This window comes from Ctenopharyngodon idella, chromosome 21 (genome assembly GCF_019924925.1).
Source record: "Ctenopharyngodon idella isolate HZGC_01 chromosome 21, HZGC01, whole genome shotgun sequence".
Taxonomy (NCBI): Eukaryota; Metazoa; Chordata; class Actinopteri; order Cypriniformes; family Xenocyprididae; genus Ctenopharyngodon; species Ctenopharyngodon idella.
This window is the reverse complement of record NC_067240.1, coordinates 26,699,088-26,721,342: the sequence shown is the minus strand read 5'-3', so window position 1 is coordinate 26,721,342 and position 22,255 is coordinate 26,699,088. Positions and strand designations below refer to the sequence as shown.

Genomic DNA, 22,255 nt, shown 5'->3' with positions numbered 1-22,255 from the left:
TGAAAAACTTACACACAAGGGCTTTACACACTTGAAACAGTTAACCCTGGATCATTCTAAACCCCAGATAAATGGAATTCTGGGTTATCTTGCTTCACATTGCTCATAATTTACCCGGGGTTAACAATTAATCCTGGGTATTCGTAAGCTGACATTTCACACTTTACATTCCTAAACGCTGGGTTAACGTTCTTATTTGCATATTTGCAGTGTCAGTGTTATTGATTGGATGAACGCAGCATGCGACCCGTTTACATATAAGGCTTTTTTACACCAAGGATGATAAATATAAAGATAACGATGAAGATATAGTTCTAAAAATTATTCCCAATATTAAATAATAGCAGGGTTCACATCACAGCTATAACGATAACAGCACAGAGGAACTATATCATTGGAATCACTTTCAGAATGATTTTATCCAGCTGAAGAATGATAAAAACTTTGACAGCCAATCAGAATCCTTCCTGTTGTAACAAGCTTGAGCATTTGAAGTGACAGACAAGCACGCACTTCGAATAAACAGAATGATATCGTCCGCTGGTGTGGACACTAATATAGTTATCTTTATAGTTATCGGGCCTTTAAACTCTAGCATTGCGCATCCTCATATTGCCGACTGTACAATCGAGTTTATAGTGAATGGACATTTCGAACTATAAAGATAAGAATGAAACGGTCTCTTCTTCACTCAAATTGTCGCGTTTTCTGTCAGGATTTGACATGTTTCCTCTCAAACACTGAATTAACTGTTTATATACAATGTGAAGTGTTTCTGTGACTGTCTGAAGCACACACAAATATGAGTATGCGATTGGCTGTCTGCTGCTAAGCGTCTAGCTGTAACATTCTAACATCACATTGTTTGGTACCGCAACACTGCAAAAGTGGTGCTAACCCTGCTCCAGAGCAGGGTTTCAAAACCCCGGGTAAAAAGCAGGGCTAACCCCACTTCTAAATTGCAAGTGTGAAATGTTTCTTTACCCGGGGTTAAAAGTGGTGTTTAGAATGATGATAACCCCGGGGTTAAGTGCAGTGTGAAAAGCCCTATACACTGTAAAAAGTGGTAACCTTATATACAGTATCTCACAGAAGCGAGTACACCCCTCACATTTTTGTAAATATTTTATTATATCTTTTCATGTGACAACACTGAAGAAATGACACTTTGCTACAATGTAAAGTAGTGAGTGTACAGCTTGTATAACAGTGTAAATTTGCTGTCCCCTCAAAATAACTCAACACACAGACATTAATATCTAAACCGCTGGCCACAAAAGTGAGTACACCCCTAAGTGAAAATGTCCAAATTGGGCCCAAAGTGTCAATATTTTGCGTAGCCACCATTATTTTCCAGCACTGCCTTAACCCTCTTGGGCATGGAGTTAACCAGAGCTTCACAGGTTGCCACTGGAGTCCTCCATGTCCCCCATGAGGGGATCATGCTCTGCTTCAGTATGTCACAGTACATGTTGGCATTCATGGTTCCCTCAATGAACTGTAGCTCCCCAGTGCCGGCAGCACTCATGCAGCCCCAGACCATGACACTCCCACCACCATGCTTGACTGTAGGCAAGACACACTTGTCTTTGTACTCCTCTTGGTCTCATCAGACCACAGGACATGGTTCCAGTAATCCATGTCCTTAGTCTGCTTGTCTTCAGAAAACTGTTTGTGGGCTTTCTTGTGCATCATCTTTAGAAGAGGCTTCCTTCTGGGATGACAGCCATGCAGACCAATTTGATACAGTGTGCGGCGTATGGTCTGAGCACTGACAGGCTGACCCCCCCACCCCTTCAACCTCTGCAGCAATGCTGGCAGCACTCATACGTCTATTTCCCAAACACAACCTCTGGATATGACGCTGAGCACGTGCACTCAACTTCTTTGGTCGACCATGGCGAGGCCTGTTCTGAGTGGAACCTGTCCTGTTAAACCGCTGTATGGTCTTGGCCACCGTGCTGCAGCTCAGTTTCAGGGTCTTGGCAATCTTCTTATAGCCTACGCCATCTTTATGTAGAGCAACAATTCTTTTTTTCAGATCCTCAGAGAGTTCTTTGCCATGAGGTGCCATGTTGAACTTCCAGTGACCAGTATGAGAGCGTGAGAGCGATAACACCAAATTTAACACACTTGCTCCCCATTCACACCTGAGACCTTGTAACACTAACGAGTCACATGACACCGGCAAGAGAAAATGGCTAATTGGGCCCAATTTGGACATTTTTACTTTTTGTGACCAGCGGTTTAGACATTAATGGCTGTGTGTTGAGTTATTTTGAGGGGACAGCAAATTTACACTGTTATACAAGCTGTACACTCACTACTTTACATTGTAGCAAAGTGTCATTTCTTCAGGGTTGTCACATGAAAGATATAATAAAATATTTACAAAAATGTGAGGGGTGTACTCACTTGTGAGATACTGTATTTAAGTTGATTCAGTTATGTAAAATAACATTTTTAATTTGAATAAAAGTGTCAATAAACAATCAATAAATATGTGTCATGCGTCCACAAAGACAGGTGTCAGTATAAAGTCTAAGACCACCTACACAAACAATAATGTACTGGGTGTTCCTTTAAGATAAAGAGATGAAATGTAAAAATATGGTCACATGGTATAAGAAGCAAATCCAAGCTGGAAAAGTCAGAACAAGAGTTTTGCCTTAACTGTGCAAATTCTGTGACCCACTCTGGTAACAAATCCCTACAAAGTGATGTGAACAATGAGTCTGTGACAAATCTGGATAAGCATGAACAGGATCATAAGAGAGATTTGCTACAAAGCCTGACAACAGATAATGTTATCTGAAGCAAATCTGACATTTGCACAAGCTGTTGAAACAGCTCTCAGTATGCAAACTGGGGACCTGACTTGAACTACTTAAAATTAAAATAAGGAACATGACAAAAACAGCCTGAATATTAACATGACTGTGCTAGTAGATTGTAGGTTGTAGGCAAATAATTTGTTGTTATAGCTTGTTCCAGCCTATGCTTTAGTATCTCATACATAGCTTCAGAAATGCATTCTACCGTGCTTCTTATGTATGGATTCTCTCCAGCTTACCTTGCAAAGAATTAAGAAGAATTTCTTTAAGGCTCACAATGAAGTAAGTTACCGACAAAACCTTCAAGTAGGACAAAAGATGAACCCTAAAAAGGCTGAGACATTTCCAAAAATGCAGGCTCAGGGTATAAAAAGCCCAAATGCGATTTTGGCAATAAAGGCAATGTCAAAAGAACTACATATAATGCATTAAGGAATGCTGACGATGCTGATGCTATGCAGTTTTTTAAATATCAAATGAAAGTGCTTCCCTGGAGATCTTCAAGTAATGAGAAAGTCCAGTTGCAAATAAAAGAACTAGAACTGACATTGTGGGATGACCTGGATGTACCAAAAATACTGCCACACATTTGGTCGAGGACAGATTGTGTGGGAATACGAAAGCAGAATAGCAGACTACAGGAACCACCTGTACATTGACCTCAGGTGCAGACAGCATGGGTTCATTCCTCTACAGCTTACTCATGAGGACTGTGATGAAAGATCACAAGACTAACACCTCAAATTGGACAAGTGTCAATATGGGACAAAAATATACTAAGATCAGACTTTGTGTGTACAACTTATGTAGAGACAATAGTGCCGCTGGTAATGCTATAACGCCTCTACTTTGGGGTGTGTCTGTAGCGAGTGTGTTTAATCTATGTTTTTTTTTTTTTTTTTTTCAACACACAGACAATATAATCATCAGAGATGCATGCGATTACATTTGGAAATAGGCAAGCTTTGTTTCCAAATGCCCCAAGTAGAGATATCCTGTCAAATTTATAAATGTTTATAAACCCAGCCAGTATAATCAAAACTGAATTTAACACATTATATATATATATATATGAAGACTTCAGATGCAAAAACCTCTAAGTGCCATCTGAAATATTCTTCTAAAATGAGCGATTTTATCAGGCTCCTACGTTTAGGTTCAGTAATTTCACTTTAATGGCAATCAGTAGGTCCTTTTCATTGCCATTAAAGTGAAATAACTGAACATAAACATAGGAGGTTGATAAAAATGATAATTTTAGAAGAAAATTTCAAATGGCACTTAGAGGTTTTTGCAATGGAACTCTTCATATATATATATATATTATATATATATATATCATATATTTATATCAAAACATCCAATGTGTAAACAATATGATTTACACACTAAATCCAGCATAAACTCCAACACTACCTGCATATTTTTAAACGCTCAAGACAGACGTCACTACCTGAACCTCACAGAGATTGGCTGCCGCCCACGTTTTCCGCTTGCTATTTGCATAAAGTCAAGAACCTTTTTGATGCTCTCAGCCGCTCTCAACGCTTTCCGCTGTCAATCCCACAATGCACTGCGCGAGCGTGAGGCTCGACTTCCACAGGAATTAATTGCAAACGCTAGCTCTGCTCCGCCAGCTCCGCACCAGTGGATACTCACCATTAGTCATACTACCTTAGGGGAAAAATAATGCATGTGCCAAATTCTTAGAAATGTATTCTTTGTTTTCATGATGGTTTCATATGGTTTTGAAAATTTAAAAACTTTTATACTATTTTCTATAAATAATTACAAAGACTCTAAAATTGTCAGGTGGTATAACTGTAACGGACGTAGGCTGGTAAGACTGACGAGAACTTGTACACCCTAACTAAGAGAAAATCTACAGAATCAGATTGGACCTTGCCTTTTTGGTCAATATGGTGGTTAATGAGTGGTCCATATTGCACTTTCGATGCACTGTGTCTCTCCTTGAGACCAGTCTTCCTCAAGATATTCTGTGACATTGCCAGGCCACCACAAATACCAATGACCATGACTGAATGTCACAGTCTAGACATTTCAGATCTTTTTTCTTTTTTTTTTTCTTTTCTATTTTCTGATGTATGGTTGGTCTGCCAGTACTTGTGCTTCTGTATGAAGTCCCCACAGAATCTTGTCACAAAGCCTGTATTTTCCACCAATTTCTGTGAATCCTCCATTTTAAACTTGCATTGTTGTTAGACTCAGCACTGATGTTCCCATATGCAAACCCAATAACTTGGAATCATGGGGGGTTGATGAGACGCCATAGAAAGACAGCAGATCACTTAGGGATGGTTATTCTCAGCACAATGAAAATGACTCTTCTGATGGCAAAACAACAGTCAGAAATGAAAATTGACTCACTATCTGTATGCATGAAGGAATTTCACATTTCCACCAAACAAGGTCTGTGATACCAACCGCAACATAAACTGTACCCTCAATACAATGCAACTATTTATAATACATCATTAACATTTACTTCGACAAATTTCCACATCTAGCCCCATAGACTTTTGAGTTGTCCCCCTGTCAATATGTACTATTCTATACTGACCTTTCTGAAGATGGGAGGCTGTTTCTACACTGGCTGTTTCTAATTCCAGTGGAAATATCCTGAAAAGACGACACCTCTGCAGATGTCTGTGACGATACCCTAGACCAGTGCTTATCAAACCTGTCCTGTGGTCCCCCGACCATTACATATTTTAACTTTATCCATCATCTAACACATCTGATTCAACTCATCAGCTCATTAATAAAGACTGCAAGACTTGATTTGGGTGTGACTGATGAGGGAGACATACAAAATATGCAGTGGTGCAAGGTCTCCAGGATAGGTAGGGCCAGATTTATGCATAAGCAATCTGTACGACAATTACTTTATAAATTAATAAAGTGTATAAAATTGATGCTGTCTGGCAGAAGCTTGTATCTCCATATTTTGTCTTTTTTTTTATTTTATTTTTTTTATAAATCATTATTATTGTTCAACCTTTACATCTGTCTGTGGGTTCGGAAATATTTAACCAATGAAAGATATTAAAAAGAGCTTGTGACTAATCCTCGTCACTTCATTGGATCCTCAAACTGTCAGTCAAACCTCATAACTCCACCCTGCCTCTATAGTGAATGAAGTGCCGCACGCAGTTTGGCCTCAGATGCTGCCGTTCTAATGACAGAAAAAAACACGACATTCACTGGTGAAAAAGTTCCTAACTTCATTTAAGCTTGATTGTGATAAAATGTTAATGATATAATGACACATGCAAGTATATTATCATATATATGGCCACAATATCAACTTTGGGACTGGCGCTAGAGGCCGCAGTCTTTAGCCTCCTGTTAGAGCGCCCAACTCCCATGCCGGAGACCACGGTTCGAATCCCGTTTGGAGCAGGTCGAGTAGAACCGGTTACATTTGGTGCCGTGACCCGGGTGGGAGTAAGGTTTAGGGGGTGATTGTAAATGTCGTAGGCCAGTAAGAGCTATGTGTGTAACCCTCACTCCCCGGATCACAAGAGGCGCTCTATAGTGACTGACGCTAGAGGCTGTAGTCGTTAACGTCCTTGTTGGAGTGCCCAACTCCTACGCCGGAGACCACGGTTCGAGTCCCGCTCAGAGCGGGTTGAGTAGAACCGGTTACAAACACGTTGTTTAATTATTTAAAAATGATGGGTTTTTTTACATTTCCTGAAAAGCAGCCATTTTGGTCATACGAGGTTTCCGGCCAACAGTGGGACATTGCTGGAGGGGACAGGCCCTGAGGATAGGTGTGAGAACCACTGACCTAGACCAGGGGAAGATGTGGTTGTGTGGTGCTGACTTTTTTTGGGAAGTCCATTGAGGACTCTTATTCTGTCAGTGCAGTTATTGTGCTGGCCAGTGTTGGTAGCAGCTCCATAGCAGAAGATGATGTGTCCATGCTAGACTTTTGATTCCATTAGCTGGAATGCAAAAGTCTTGGACTTCTTTGTCTTTCAGGTGGCAGACGAGATGGTCAAAGTGCATCACCTTCTGACAGCACTTCTTCAGCTGTACTCGTTACACTAAATCTCCTGTCACAGCATGACAATGCAAACAATTCAGAAGCTACTGTCTGAGTTTAAAGACCAGATTCACTGCCAAACCCGAAACCAGCTGCTTTAGTTGTGCCTCTATCTTTTTATTCAGTCTTCACACTATTGCAGAGAGTAGGTTGAAGATGATAAGTCATGAGAACATGCTAGGGCTCTAATGCAGAATGTGATATTCTCACTTAAAGGCATAGATCAAAGATAATGAGTGTTTCTTTATCTCGACAGCAGCCAATTATAGCAAGCTTTTGGTTCTTAGAGGCTTTCGGGTACTTCCTAGCCACATTTTTGGTTGGTAACACTATAGTACGTATAGTACTGTTTAAAATAAAGGCTACGTGATGTATATTAATGTTTCACAAACATCTTGAAAAGTTGTTGTTGTGGACCATAGAAACTTTTCTATGTACTGTAACATAGATTCTGTGATAAACTGTCCTATTGTCCTCAATGCAACAGATATTGTGTAATTTAATACTAATTAAACTTTCAGAGCAGCAGTTCTACTTTTTGAAGTAGAGCAATTCCTAAGTCATATTTGGAAAGGCACTATTTTTGCATAAACTTTATAGGTTGATTACGTTAAAATGAACCTAGATGATTATTGCTGTGTAATTTGAGTATCGTTTCATGCTCTGTATAATTTGACAGATTGTGATGTCTTCTTCTCACTATTAGAAAATTATGTCTCATACAAAATACAAAGTGCTGCTGCATGGCTGTGGTGATTCATCTTGCATACCAGAGCCAATTGTGTGTATGATTAAGACGCATACATTTCTCCATGCAGCCTCGCAACCAATTATCTTCTCTCTTAAATGAGCCCATAAAGGAACACAGCTTCACACATTCACAGGGACAAAGGGAAATAAAGGACGGTACTATATCTTCCTCTGTGACAAACAAATTTTTCTGAATTCAATTCCACGACAATAAAAACATTTCAGTTTTCTCATATGTGGATATGTACTACCAATTACAATACATGTAACCATACCTGGTTGAAGTATAATACATTATATTAAAGGCAGACAAATATTGACAGAAGCGAATATGAAACTTTAAGAAAAGAAGCAATAGTAAGAACACACATACCATATCGGTGTCTGATACTGGTCCGAAGCTTGTCACATAGATGTTTGTCCTCACTTCAGTCACACTTTCTGAAAGAGCAAGCACAAATATCTAGAATGTAAAAGAAATATTTAATGATTTTTTTAAGCTATTACACTTTGCTTCAATAGTCCACTTTAGGCATTCTACTAACTATAAGTATCTTTGCAACATGTCAACTAACTTTCATTAATTTGCAACTAACTCTCATTAGAGTATTAGTAGACTGCTAGGTTGCACTGTAAAACCTAACGCTCAAAATACTTAATTGGTTTGAGTAGGACAAACTGCCAGAATAAAGTGCTAATGTTTAAGTGGGGAAACCTATCAAAATGAAGGCCAGCATTTTAAGGTATCCTCTAAAATGTTTTACAAATTTTCTCAATAGTTTCTTGATAAAATCCACCACTACAACTGTAGCAACTGGATTTGAACCATGCTCAGCTGAGCAAATTCAAATAGCATATATTTGTTAGCAGATGTATATTGTTAATGGTGTTGTTTTGGTTGTTTTATTTAGTGAATTCACTTGAATGGAGATTGTCTGAATGAGAAATTGAGCGTTCATCTGTGACAGCTGTGCGTGGGGCGGAACACACACTGCCGCCTCATGACTGGGTCTGCCACTGACTAGAGGGAAGGATAATACTTAATGTAATGAACTATAAAGTTGTTAAAGGAGAAAAGAGAGAGAAGAAAGCTGGCTTCAGTCCCCTGTCTGTGGCACAGCATTAAAGTGCACCTATTATACTTGTTACCTATGGATTTTTACCTTTCCCTTCATGTGTAATATAGCTATTTGTGCATAAAAACCATTTGCAAACTGTTGAAAGCACAAAGTCCACGCCAAAAGGAGTTAATCTCTACAAAAGAAAACACCTGCCTGAACCTGCCGACATTATTTCTGTCACTCAGCTATGTCACCACGTTACACATTTGCATAATACCCACCTGACTGCTTTGGCCCACCGTCAAAGAACAATTTTGTGATGTTAAGGAGAGCTTTTTACTTAAACCCTTAGACACGTCAGTCACACCGGTGTGATTATCACGTGATCACGTGATCAACTGCTAAATTCGAATGTGCTTTTGCATGTTGGCTGGCGCTGAGTGCATCCAACTATTCAGCGTTTTCAACCACATAATGTTTATTTTAGGTTTCAGACATTTAAATTCATACAAGTACTAGCAAAAAATACATTTATAGTTTGTAAAATACGCACTGATGTCTATAGAAGCGGCAATAACAATCCTTTCAATTATAAATTGGCAACGTGTTTTATTCATATCAGATACACATTGTGTAGTTCACTATAAAGTTGACTCTATTCTTCTCTCACTTCATCCGTCACTTACTTTCATGTATTTCGGGAGAAGTGGATGAATTTATTTGTTGTAAATCCGACAGATAGAATTCTCTGAATTGCGGTGCAAACTAACATGGCGACGCCCCTCGCGTGTTACAGATCAACTAACATGATTATTATAAAAGTTTTTAAACAACAAAACACATTCACTTACACGTATTTGAGAATCTGAATATCAGGTAGTTGATGGCATAGCTAACACGTTTGTGAATATTTTGAATTAAAAAAAAAAAAAAGAGAAATGAAATAAAAGTGATGCATCTGTCATACAGAGCTATTGTGGCTGTGGTGTGTATTTTAAACTTACGTGTGAAACGGTTAAACCATGTAAATGTATTCTAGCAGATGCCAAAAATAATATTATGAACTTGTAAATGAGCATAATATGGGTACTTAAAAAATGTGTCCTGTGTATAATGCACTGTAGGTCTTTAAAGTCATCTTAAGTAAGTCATCATGTTCCAGTTAGCAAATTTAATATGAGTACTGTAATACACATCAGCATCTATGTAAAGCAGGGTGGAAATGGAAAGATTGAGAGAGGTGACTGGAAGGAGGCCAGGATTGAAGAGACAGCAGGACTCAGGCAGTTTAAGGCAATGGAAGCTGTCCAGCTCCACAGCATCAGCCCACAGCTCTCGGTGCGGCAATGTGACTTAGCCCATTAATCAAATACATACATCTTGATTTTTGACTGCCCACCGCTGGGCTCACAATTTAGGCTCTGTACTTTCAGAGGTCACTAGGGATTCCCTCTGTGAGACCTCTGTGGAGAAGGATAAATATACACAGAGGGAGATGAACTAATGGATTTCGGTGGGACATTTCAGCAAATGTCATTAGGAAACAGACTATAGTTTATTGATGCTCAGAAACCAGCATTTAACGGTAATGCTCTGAATCCAAAATGATCAGGGGATCCGATCAGCCTCTTCATTATTATTAAGTGAGCAATCTGTGGGCACACCATCACAGCAGCGGTCAGAACTTCCTCTTTATTTATTTTTTTTTATCAGACATCTATAACACACAAAGCTCCTGGGGCTTCTTAAGCTTAGGATTTGTAAGTGATCTCGGGAGAGTGCTGTTCTGTGACAGATTTTGGTATTGATAAACATTACAGTGCCAAGAAAAGATTTCACTGTTCCAAAACGCAATCTGTTATAGATCTGAGAAGTGTGAGATTTGTGGCAAGAAGTGCTGAAATGAAAGCAAGACTGAGAAAGATCATACTCCATCCACAAGCTAACAGTAAGTCCAGCATGTGGACATTAGAGACAATAAGGGAGGAAATGTGTACACAAATTTATCGTACCTCCTAGTCCGGGGCGCAATCTGTTGTCATAACCATCCAGCAAGCGGTCCAAGATCCGGGTAAAGATGGTGATGTTGTCTTTGCTGTCATCGGGAATGGGTTCTCTGTGCCCAGTTACGGCCCTGTAGAGAAGAAAAAAGAAAGAGATTCAGGTCTCGTAAAGGAAGTAAAGGCCCTGATTTACTCACAGTAAAGTTATTTTTTGTTCTTCATTTAGGGGTAAAAAGTTGTTCAAAATACAAGCTGTAGTACACAACAAAAACAACAGCTATGAGAAAACAACAGTTAAGAAAGCATCTGATAGCGATGTGGATGTGTTTCCACAAGCTCTGCGATTCGGCACTCCAGTCACGTTACGATTATTTATACCACTTTATTCAATGTATTGCTTTAAAGTAAGCAGCTTTACAGCATTAAGCATGAAAAACAGTGTCAATTCGAATAACAACTTCATTTTCTACTATGAAGTGGCTCTGCGATGTGTTCTTTTTTAGACGTGGACGTCTGACTCTGACGGACTGAACAGAAGAAATGAACTTAAGAAGAGCACATTCCTATTGTGTAATCTACGTAGGTCTTCTTAGAGGTCTACGAGAAGACCTACCTATTACGAGAAGACCTACCCTATCACCACGGACCAATGGTAGTTTGAAGGTGTTTACCAACTTTTCCAGAAAGTTCCGAACTTCCAAAACAAACTCCAAACAAACTTGATTTTAAAATGACGGCACAGCAGTGTCGTATATCGTATATTTAACAGTTCATCTATTGCCAAAATTATGAAAAAAAAAAAAAAGATCAGTCAGGAATAGGAAATAATTGAAATTATTTAAATCAGGAATGTCAGAATCAGAATGTGTAGTTTGTGCATAAAAAATGTCCGTCAAAATCAGCACATGTTGAACGATGATCACTAACCTGGCAAAGTTTTTCAATTGGATTGGTGATTATTCTCTTTAGTATGCAGTGTAAAGTATTTCCCTCAGTTCACTGGTCATTCCAATTCAATTTCAGTGAGTAAAGAACAAATTTATCCTCACATGCGCAATGTATTATGCATGTTATCGTCGCTGACAGACAGCATGTTGAAGCCGCTTAGGCCGCCATTTTCTCCCTCTTCTCCGAAAGAGATGACGTAGTCAAACATCTGGTAGTTTGGGTTTTCTAGGAAATACATGTACTTACTGGACCTCTGCTTCTCGTAAACACTACAGTGTATTGTGCACGTTATTGTTTGACAGACATCAATGTTATGATATTCAAATGACGTGGATTTGAAAACAGATGGATCGTAAGGTAAAAATTATTTACTTAGCCAGCAAGTATTCAGTGAAGTGATTGATGCCCATGAGTGTGTTATGTCAATGTTTTAGTTCTAATATTCCAACCGACAGCCACGTGTGTTAGGTGTGAACTATGTTTGAACGTGCTGAAGATGTTCAAAATGCTTTTTGCATAGTTCATTATAGTTATTTTACGGAATTTTGTGGCTTAAATAAATGACATGTTACTCAAAGACTGACATGTTTGGCTTGTCAAAAATGGATGTTGCAAACTTTTGAAAATCTTTTTTTTTTTTTTTTTAGCAGAAATATAGTGGTCACTTTTAAAAATGTTGTTCCATTATTACCCCTTAGCAGATTTTGACTCCTATCCATATATATAATGGAAAGAAACAAATACGGCACAAGAAACAAACAGAAAGAAGGATGGCCAGAAAACAAGAAAAGACTTGAAGTCATATATAGAGGGATGGCTATAGGGAGGGAAAGGGTTTGAACTTGGTCAGAATCTTTGATCTTTCATTCTTTGAACATACTGTATGTTGCTATTGGAGCCCCCTCAGGTAGGAGATGCAGTCATTATGAAAGTGTCTAGGACCAGTCCTGGAGAGAAAATAACAACTTGACTTCATCTAACGATCAAAACAACTAAAGCCTGACCACAATTCAAACTGGATCCTAGTTCTTTCTAGCATACGCCCAACTTCCTGATTCTCCTTGAGTTACCTGATACAAGCCCCTTATGTTTTTGTAAACCTCAGGATGCAATTCCTCAATGCAGTGGAATGCAATCCTACGATACTGTAGTTCTTTTGCCAGGTTTATCTTAAAAGCAAAGCATGCATTTCTGCTTGCAGTTATAATATCTTTCAAAATTTTGTTGACACAAACCTTAAAAGCATCCTCCACATTGGTTGAACTTGTATTTTGTAAAACACAACTACATATCAATTTGATGCAGACTTTCAGAAAGATTTTTTTTGAAAGATCAGTGATTTTTTATATGTAAGGACTCACCGTACAGTCAGACGCTCTTTGTGGCAAAATTGTTTATAGCTGTTTATGCCTCAGTAAATCTAGCCAGTGACTAAACAGTCATCTTCACATTGTTCCACTTGGTTGCATGAAAAACATCTGTTATCAGGGATGTAAACTCATCAGGGGTGAAAAAAAGTGACAGAGATTTAATTTACAATTTCAATACCATAGACAATACAATTAATTTCTAATTACTTTTTTTTTTTTTTAAATGTAAATTTTCTCTAAAGTTATGTGACTGTGGAAAGTTGAGGGCATGCAAACCAAGTCAGTAGGAAAATGAGTTGAAGTGAGAAAAAGGAAAGACAGAGAAGTGCTAAAACTTGTGTAAGTCCAAGTGGATTAGTGAAACCTGTCACACAATTGAATATGGCTTTGCAGAAATCCCTGCTCTGGGATTTGGGTGCATTATTTCCCAAAAGTTGCAAATGGGGTCTTGAATATGCAGTCAAGCCCTGTTTCTTTAATTACCTGAAATATGCAGAATAATTATGTCTTGCTGGGGCTGTGATTCCCTGATGAACAATGCAATGGCACAACGGAGGGCGTGATAGACAGAAAGCTGATGAGATAATGAGTGTTGTCCTCAATCAAGGGCTGCGCTGGAAGCGACCTTGCACCAATTACATGCTGACCTTTAAAGGCCTTAAAATAGCACGTAAAACTGTCAAAATGTCTAAAACGCACGTACTGCATGTGACAAAATTCTATTAGGTTTTGCTAAGTCCTTTTGTGTCAGCCAAAAAAAAAAAAAACATTGACCACGTTACTGGACAAACTTAAATTTTCTTGTTGATATGTTCTAGCCTTTTCTGCACAACAAGTCATTTGTGGGATGAATGACACCGAGAGAGAACACTGAGAGAAATGATCCCATATTTTTAGCTGAAATGTCTTTGTACATTTATCATTATTTATCATTACTGTTATGAAATGTGTTATGTTATGAAAAAAAACGCTCTTAAATCAAAACAATTGTTCTCTATGGAGCCTTTCACACTGGGCACGAACATTCGCAGTGTGAAAAAGCAAGGATTTTTTTCGACCTGTGTCGATTTTTTTCCCGTCGCTTAGCGATGAACGGGCTGTCCAATAAGATTTGAGCTTTAGATCATATATAAATTGAGAGAAACATTTTTCTACAGATGAAATATGAAGGCGAATAGACAGATTATTATGACAATATGTTTTCTGTGTGTTTTTTTGTGCAGCTCATAGTATTTTTAGAACAATTTAATGATGGTTTAAAGTGCGTTTTGAGCAATATTAAAAATCACATACATTCTGAAGTATAGTTTGATGCTAATTGTACCTTTTATTATGTATTCTTGTAAGCATTATAGATAGTTTGTGTTTCTAATGTAGTACCAAACTTTTTTCATCTTAATTTAAAGCTGTATATTATGCAGCAGAAGAAGTTAAAGTCATATACGAGACACATACATGAGGAAAAATGCATTGTTGGTCAGCGCCACCTGGCATGCAGGCGTGAATTAGCAGAAGATGATCAGCCATTTCGCGTTCGATGTGAAAGGTCCGTTCTTCTGTGATTCACCTCACTTTTTTTATTAACACTTTCAAATGCCCAGAAAGGTACTAAAGACATTTTAAAACAGTTCATGTGACTACAGTGGTTCAACCCTAAAGTTATGAAGCGACGAGAATACTTTTTGCGTGCCAAAAAAACAACAAAATAACTACTTTATTCAACAATCTCTAGTGATGGGCGATTTCAAAACACTGCTTCATGAAGCTTCGAAGTTTTACGAATCTTTTATTTCGAATCAGTGGTTCGGCGCGTATCAAACTGCCAAAGTCACGTGATTTCAGTAAACGAGGCTTCGTTACGTCATAAGTGTTTCGAAATTTCAATGGTTCACCACTGGGGGGCGTGACTTTGGATACACGCTCTGAAATATGTCTTTAGTACCTTTCTGGGCATTTGAAAGTGTTCATTATCATGCTGTCAATGGAGGCCTCACTGAGCCATCGGATTTTATCAAAAATATTTTAATTTGTGTTCTGAAGATGAACAAAGGTCTTACAGGTGTGGAACAACATGAGGGTGAGTAATTAATGACAGAATTTTAATTTCTGGGTGAACTAACCCTTTAACAATTTTGCATGCAGTAGAGAGCAAATGTGCTATTCTTGCATTCATCTTGCAGCACTGGTAAAGATACATTTTCATAAATAAAACTTTCATTGTTCAGAATAATGCGAGACACACGGTTTAAAAAACAGTATTTTGCTATTTAATATGCATGCAATTAGCATTAACTAAACATTGTTTGTTTGTAAAGTTTCTAATCTCTGGACTGAGGAGGCTAAAGAGGCTGGAATTAATTATTTTCCTCTCTTCACTTGTAAAAAATAGTCACAAGAGCCCATTAAAGAGATCATCACGCTGACACATGAGCAAGATCCTTTTTAGTGTTGCAGCAAACAGAATCTACAAAAAACACACACACACACACACACACAAAAAAAAACAAGTCTTTCTACAGTGCCAGTGTGTTTGTGAGCTGTATTTCTCCATCAGAGCATATTTTGTACTGAATCATCTCAAGAGGCTGTCGACTCTATTGTGGAGCTGAAAATGCAGCAGCACTAAGAGGTAAACATGGCGGAACAACTGCCTTCAGCCCACAGCAACAGCAGACCAGGCTCCATCCAATGTTAATTCATTTTCTTTGGGTTCACATCTCCTTGCAGAAAAAACCCTGTCTCACCTGAGTGTGGTGGGGGCTTAGCCGAAAGCTTTGCACTGATTGACCGATACGGGGCTCTTTGTATCTCTCCCGCAGCTCAAGAAACTGCATACCATATGACTGATCTGTGTGTGTGTCAGCCGGCCAGTGAAGGATCAACCAGTCCGTCAGAGATGTGACATTTTGAAAGCTGATGATACTCCCAGTGTGTTTGATTAAGGGGTGCTCATCATTTATTCCTATCAAGAAAACCACCCAGACTGATACTACCATCCTAGCAAGATGAAAAACTGCAGTTTTTAATAACACTACAGGGCACCGTTTGTATACGAAAACTGCGTCCTTGCCTATTCTGTCTAATGTCATTTTTACTGCTGCTTCTTTGTATGTCAGCTCATTGATATTAATAAGCCGTGGATGGTGCAGCCTCTTTCCTTTGTCAGAAACATGGCTGCTGTATTCAGTGGCTCATAGTATAAATGAAAGAACAATGGACACTGTCTATGACCGTCTGTGTGTAGAGAAGATAAAATGTACAGGCATCCGGGAGAAACCAATCAGGTAGAACAATAACAGCTAATGCCGATTGATTGACTGAGGTGATGGGGTGAACGTTATGGCTTTTCATGGTTTGATGTGTCTCCACATTGCATTTTTATATATTGAGTTGAAGCTAATGAATGGCTGGTGCTTGCCAGAGAACCTCGGCCTGTGAAGAGAGCCATTCAGTGAGGTTTATTAGTGGGATTCATGAGGCTGCAATCCAAGTCCTCCTTCGCGTTTGTTTCCCAGCCTCTCCAGCGGGTTTATGTAACCTTGTGAAGGCGAATCTTTAAAGGTAATTTACAGCCCATTAAAACAAGCAGAGGAGGATAAGAGTGAGTGCATGGTAGGGCAAAAGTGAAGTACTGTATGGAGCGATTGCCAGAGGGGGAAAAAAAAGACAGGTGAAGAAAGATGATACAAGCTACCAGGTTTCTTTGTCCACAGATTTTTACAATAGAGTAAAAGGAAAACCTTTGAGAAGTTTCTCTTCAAATGCTTTCCAGGGCTCTAGTCTTCAACGTTGACCTCAAACAATCACTTTCAACTATATAAGTTTCCACTGGAGCTGTGGCCTAGTGGTTAGTGAAACGCATGAAGTCTGGCTCATCATTTTCTTGTCACTTCTCTACTATCTATATCTATATTTGGGGCAGTCATGGCCTAATGGTTAGTGAGTCAGACTGGTAACCCAAAGGTTGCGGGTTCGATACTTAAATGACTGAGGTGCCCTTGAGCAAGGCACCTAACACCCAATCACTCCCTGGGCACCACAGCAAAATTGCTGCCCTCTGTTCAGGGTGCGTGTGTCCATGGTTTGCAATGTTTTTGTGTGTTCACTACTCACTGCTCCTAATGTGTGTGCACTATCTTGGATGGGTTAAATGCAGAGGACAAATTCTGAGTATGGGTTACCATACTTGGCCTTCACATGTCACTTAAAAGAGCCCACCCTCATGTCTCAAAAACAAACTAACAAAAAATTAATAATAACGATATGACATCCAAAGTATGTAAGGTAGTACAACTAGATCTCTTTTATTGAATCCAAATGGTTTTAATTATATTTTGCTACATATAAAGGTATTTTAAAGATTTTGAAGCTTCAAAAGGTCATTCGGTTTAACTGTCCAAAGGCCAGTACAGCCATTTCATTTGTGATTAAAATATCTTAAAATGTAATAAATGTATATATTTTTTATTCTGGCATGATTTTATAACGTCATATATTTACATAGTGCAAAATGGTATTAAAATTATGTGTAGAAGTCATTGTTTTGTTATGAGAAAGAATGTCCGTAAAAATGAATTTCATTGATGTCATTCGGAGTAACCAATATAAGGGACCATTTTGGATCAAGTCATGCAGTCAGTATCATGTGACAGGATGTGACATCATTCAGACACCTGCAAAGGACCACATGGTCATGAAGCAAAGTAACTAACTCTCTTTTAACTATTTGAAAAATTAATGTTTTCACTTGCTCATACGCATGTCCCGAAACATCAGGTCATTCGGTACAACCGCTATAAAACATGGAAAATGTTGTAATATTGTAAAAACTTGTACTAAATATGAAATGTTTGATTGTCCTTTTGCTATCTAGCTAGCAAGCTAAATAGCTACTTATCTATCAGTCTGTTAGCATTGTTTGAAAATATTGTCATTCGGTATAACCAAAAGTGTCATTCGGTAAAACCGAAATTGTGGTTAAAATGACTTTATATATATATATATATATATATATATATATAAAGAATTTGAATTAAAAGCTTGTTTATTTGTTCATTATAGAAGAGTTGTACTGAAGTCACTGGGGGCAAAACACATTTGAGTCCACAAATACTGCCAACAAAAAAAAAAAAAAGAAAAAGGCAAGCAAACCCAATCAATAAATTTGCTTGATTTGAGGTGACACGGTCAGTCAGATTGGACAGGAAACATGCATCATCTGTGCGCAGCCAAACATAAAACATGTGTGTCCCCATCTGGTGTTATGTGAGGTGTGTGAGTGGATTGGAATTTCTCTCTCTTAGATGCCAGGCTGGAGGATCATGAGCCCTGGCGGCAGCTGCTTCATCCCTCTTCATTACCACCACATCATCCCCGCAAATAAAAAATTGACTTTTCCTCGTAACACCCTTCCTCCACCCCCATCCCTACACATTCTCTGTATTGGTATCCTTGAAGCTCTCTCGCTCTCTCTCTCTCTCTCTCAATCTCATGTCTCCTTTTTTTAATCTCCTTCCTTATTCCTCTATCTTCACCCTATTCCTCTTTCTTAGAAAGTAAGTGGCAAGGAAAAATATTCAGGAGGCCCAGAATGTAGCAAATGTGATTCATTTCACTGAGGCGCCCCTATTTCGTATGTATACATACAGTACACATAATATTTCAATAGAGTGAGTGCAGCAAAGAGACAGTGTTCAAATGAACTCCTGAATATTGTATAATGTGTTTGAACACACACGGTTCAGATTATGCACTTTACGAAAACTGCAGGGGGTTTAATAATGCAGGAAATTACTTTGTTAGCATACAATCACCTTCTGAAGCAGAAAAGATATTAATAGAATTGTTTAAACCATTTTAGTATTTCATTATAAAACAAATAACATGACAACACAAGTTTCACTAGACAAAGTCCTGTGGTCTGTTGTGGACACTACCAAAGCTGGTGATAGAAAATAATTATCATTCAATTCCATTTAAAAAAAAAAAAAAATGGAAATATGCACATGACACTCAATAACATTTAGAGAATATAACAGTAAAATGTAAGTCAAACATCTCTCAAGTACATTAAACAGCACAAGAACCCGGTCAGCCCATTTAGATACTATTGGCTGATAACCTATAAATTCCATTAAAAAAACATACAATTTGGTAGCATCATTATCAGCTTCAAATCTATTGACAGAATGAATAATATATAAATAATAACCTAAACATTTTGCTTTCTTGCAGGCCCCTTTTAAACATGCCAATTTAAAAGAATATCACCAACAATATTTAAAAAGCCTGCTAACAGCAATTATCACAATATATTATTATGTATCTAATAACACCTAAAAAGCCTACAGTTGAAATAAATGCTTGGAGAGACACCTTGCAGTACACAAAAACACTTGGTTGAATATTGGGCAAACTATGACAATGTTAAAAATAAAAATATACCAATAATTTATTTATAAATCTATCATAATAATTTATACAGCCTTATATATCTTTCCAAATTCATGACTTTCCTTCTTCCATGGTATGCTTTTGTAGTTTTTCTTAGCTGCTTTTTTCCCCACAGTGGCACAATAATGTCAAATTTCAAACAAGACAAAAAAAAAAAAAGCATCATAAAACATTAAAAGTAGCTGATTCCATAAAACTACTTATTTGACTGAATCCACAAAACAGATTTTTGAGAAGAATAGACGCTGCGCTGTAGCTCTCAAATCTAATATACACATGTGCATATTCAAACTTGCTCTGCCGTGATAGGCTACTAACACACAAGTGGCATTTGGTGTCATTATTGTCAAATCTAGTGCAGTGACATATTTGAATATACACAAGCGTGAATGTGATTTGAGAGCTACTGCAAAGAGGAAGATGAATAAATAATTACAGCATAACTACAGTAGTATAGTACTCACACAAAGCTATCCTATGGCTTTAGACACTTGACATACATCACAGCACGTAAGCTATATAGACCACATTTAGGATTCTTGTATGGGACTTTTTTTTGTCCTTTTTGCCCCTAGACACTACATGCTTTATTTGGTATGAAAAAAAGAACTGTATGAACTAGGGGTGTTATGAGATCTTGTGCCACGAGATCTCACGATATTAAAATGTGACAAGTCAAGTGAAAAGCTATCGGCAATATCACCATGACAGAGCGTGAGGGTAAAATTAGCATAGAATATGCCGCTGCTATGTTTACATTACATTAGATTACAGTGCCCACCACAGCACCGCCTCCTCTGCTGTTTTTTTTAATTAATTTATTTATTTTATAGAAATAAAAACCATTTCATTTAGTTGGATAACAGTTGCTTCAACTGTAAACTATTATAAACATCTGCTCTGCTCATCCAGAATCTCACAGTTCACTGATCATGTGATGAGGGTAAGGCGAGATAACTGACAAGACCATGGTGGAGAATCTTTTGTGCAACAGAGCCTAAGCGTCTAATAAATGTCTTATCTGTTCGAATGCTCGCTCAGCACCACCGCTCCCTATACATAGATTATGTGCGACTGCGAATTCGAAAGCGAAAGTAAAACGCAAGCTCCCTGATGCTAGCAAATTAGGCTACATATAATAGCCTGTCTCCCAATATCAAACCTATCTTAGACTGGGCTGTATAGTCTTAACCACCTCTTAGCTCTGGTGTTTGCACTTTGAATATTGAGAGAGTACTTTGATTATGGTTGCACTTACTGTTTGTACTTAATAAGACTAAGAAAAAAATGTGTTCTTTATGTTTGTTATTTATACTGTTTTTATTTCTATGTTCAGTTTGTGGAAAGGAGTTCAATTAGGAGGCTCAATCAGACGTTCTGGAAGCTCATAAGGCATGTACAGTAAGGTCTGAAGAGACTCATGTGAAATCATACAGGAGAGAAGCCAGTCAGTTGAGTTTGTGGCAAAACCTTTTACAGTGCTTGTATATTGTTGTCTTTCATATGATAATTCATACTCAGAAAGTAGAACTGAAATGACATTCATTACAAGATGATTAGTTAAAATGCACCTGCAGAATACGTTTCCAGTCATGAATTTTGTCATTGAGGATTTCTTAAAAATACTGTGCAAAAATCTCATCTCGTTCTCGTGAACCCAATCTCGTGAGCTAAGTGTCTCGTCACACCCCTAGTATGAACATTATTCAAAATACCTCCTTTTGTGTTTCCACTATAGGCAAAAATGCTCAAAACGCAGAATCTGTGCCCTCTGAACATCATATGGTCCGCAGATTTCTTTGTTTATTAAATATTTGGGCTAATTATCAGTAAACTTGGTACCAATATAAGTGTAGTACTTTTAACTCCATAAACAATGGATGGACCAGAGTTGCCCATTCCTGATCCATGTTTCATAGAACATCTTCAGCAAACCTTTTGAAAACGTCTAAGAAAATGTCACACTGGCTGGAACTCTCTCATTTAACGGTACATTTACCAACAGAAATTGTCTCACTTGAGTTTGCTGTAAGTGGCTGTATATTGTTGATCGTACAGTAGGCATTCCTTGCACTGCTCTGCTGCACTTCATTATGCAGCGCTCTGTATGTTGTTAGGTGGACAAAAAGGTTTGAAAGTTACATTTTTAGTCTGGTCTGCCTCAGTGGTCTAACAGCGCTCCTCAATGTCAAAATGATTGAGATAGCTAATCAAATCAAAGTAGGCGGGGTTTAGTGTTTACAGAAGCAGAACGTAAATTCCAGCGTGTAGCGTCAGTTTAACGCTGAAAGAGAGTGAGGTAAGATGTAAATAGCGAAGCATTTAAAACAAGTCAAATGTTTTACGATAGAAATGCTAAACCACCGTCAATAGCATTCAGTGATGTAAACTACTCGACTTTTTTCTCAGATATAGCTGTTTTGAATTGAAAATTTACATGATTCACATAATTCCTAACTCAGTGTGACAAGACTAGGGAAGAAACGTTTTACGTTTTCGACATATTAGGTATAGGCCTACAAATACAAGTACATGTGTGCATATTTAATGCAAATTAATGCGAATATTATTTGTGAATAGTTCAAAATGATTATTTCCCAACTAGTATTAGTTTAATTTTGGTTTATTTCTTTGTGCTTTCTAAAAAGAAATTGGTCTCCCAATGCTTTCTAAAAAATTGGTCAATGCCTACGATCAACAATGTTCAAGACATGGTTATGGCCTTGAATCATAGCTATTGTAAATTTGACCAGAAATGGAATGT

General features: G+C 38.0%; 1 protein-coding gene and 1 long non-coding RNA gene across 2 annotated transcripts in view; both read right to left on the bottom strand.

Annotated features, from left to right (window-relative positions):
• Nucleotides 1–22,255, bottom strand: part of LOC127504122 (uncharacterized) — a 1,137,365-nt gene that overhangs the window by 410,264 nt on the left and 704,846 nt on the right. The window lies entirely within an intron of this gene.
• gabra3 (gamma-aminobutyric acid type A receptor subunit alpha3) overlaps nt 1–22,255 on the bottom strand; it is a 222,200-nt gene that overhangs the window by 152,076 nt on the left and 47,869 nt on the right. Inside the window, exons 3-4 of the mRNA XM_051878531.1 lie at nt 10,730–10,851; nt 8,030–8,097 (exon numbers count right to left, since the gene is read on the bottom strand). Of these exons, the coding sequence (XP_051734491.1) occupies nt 8,030–8,097; nt 10,730–10,851 (190 nt within the window). The remainder of the gene's footprint in view (nt 1–8,029; nt 8,098–10,729; nt 10,852–22,255) is intronic.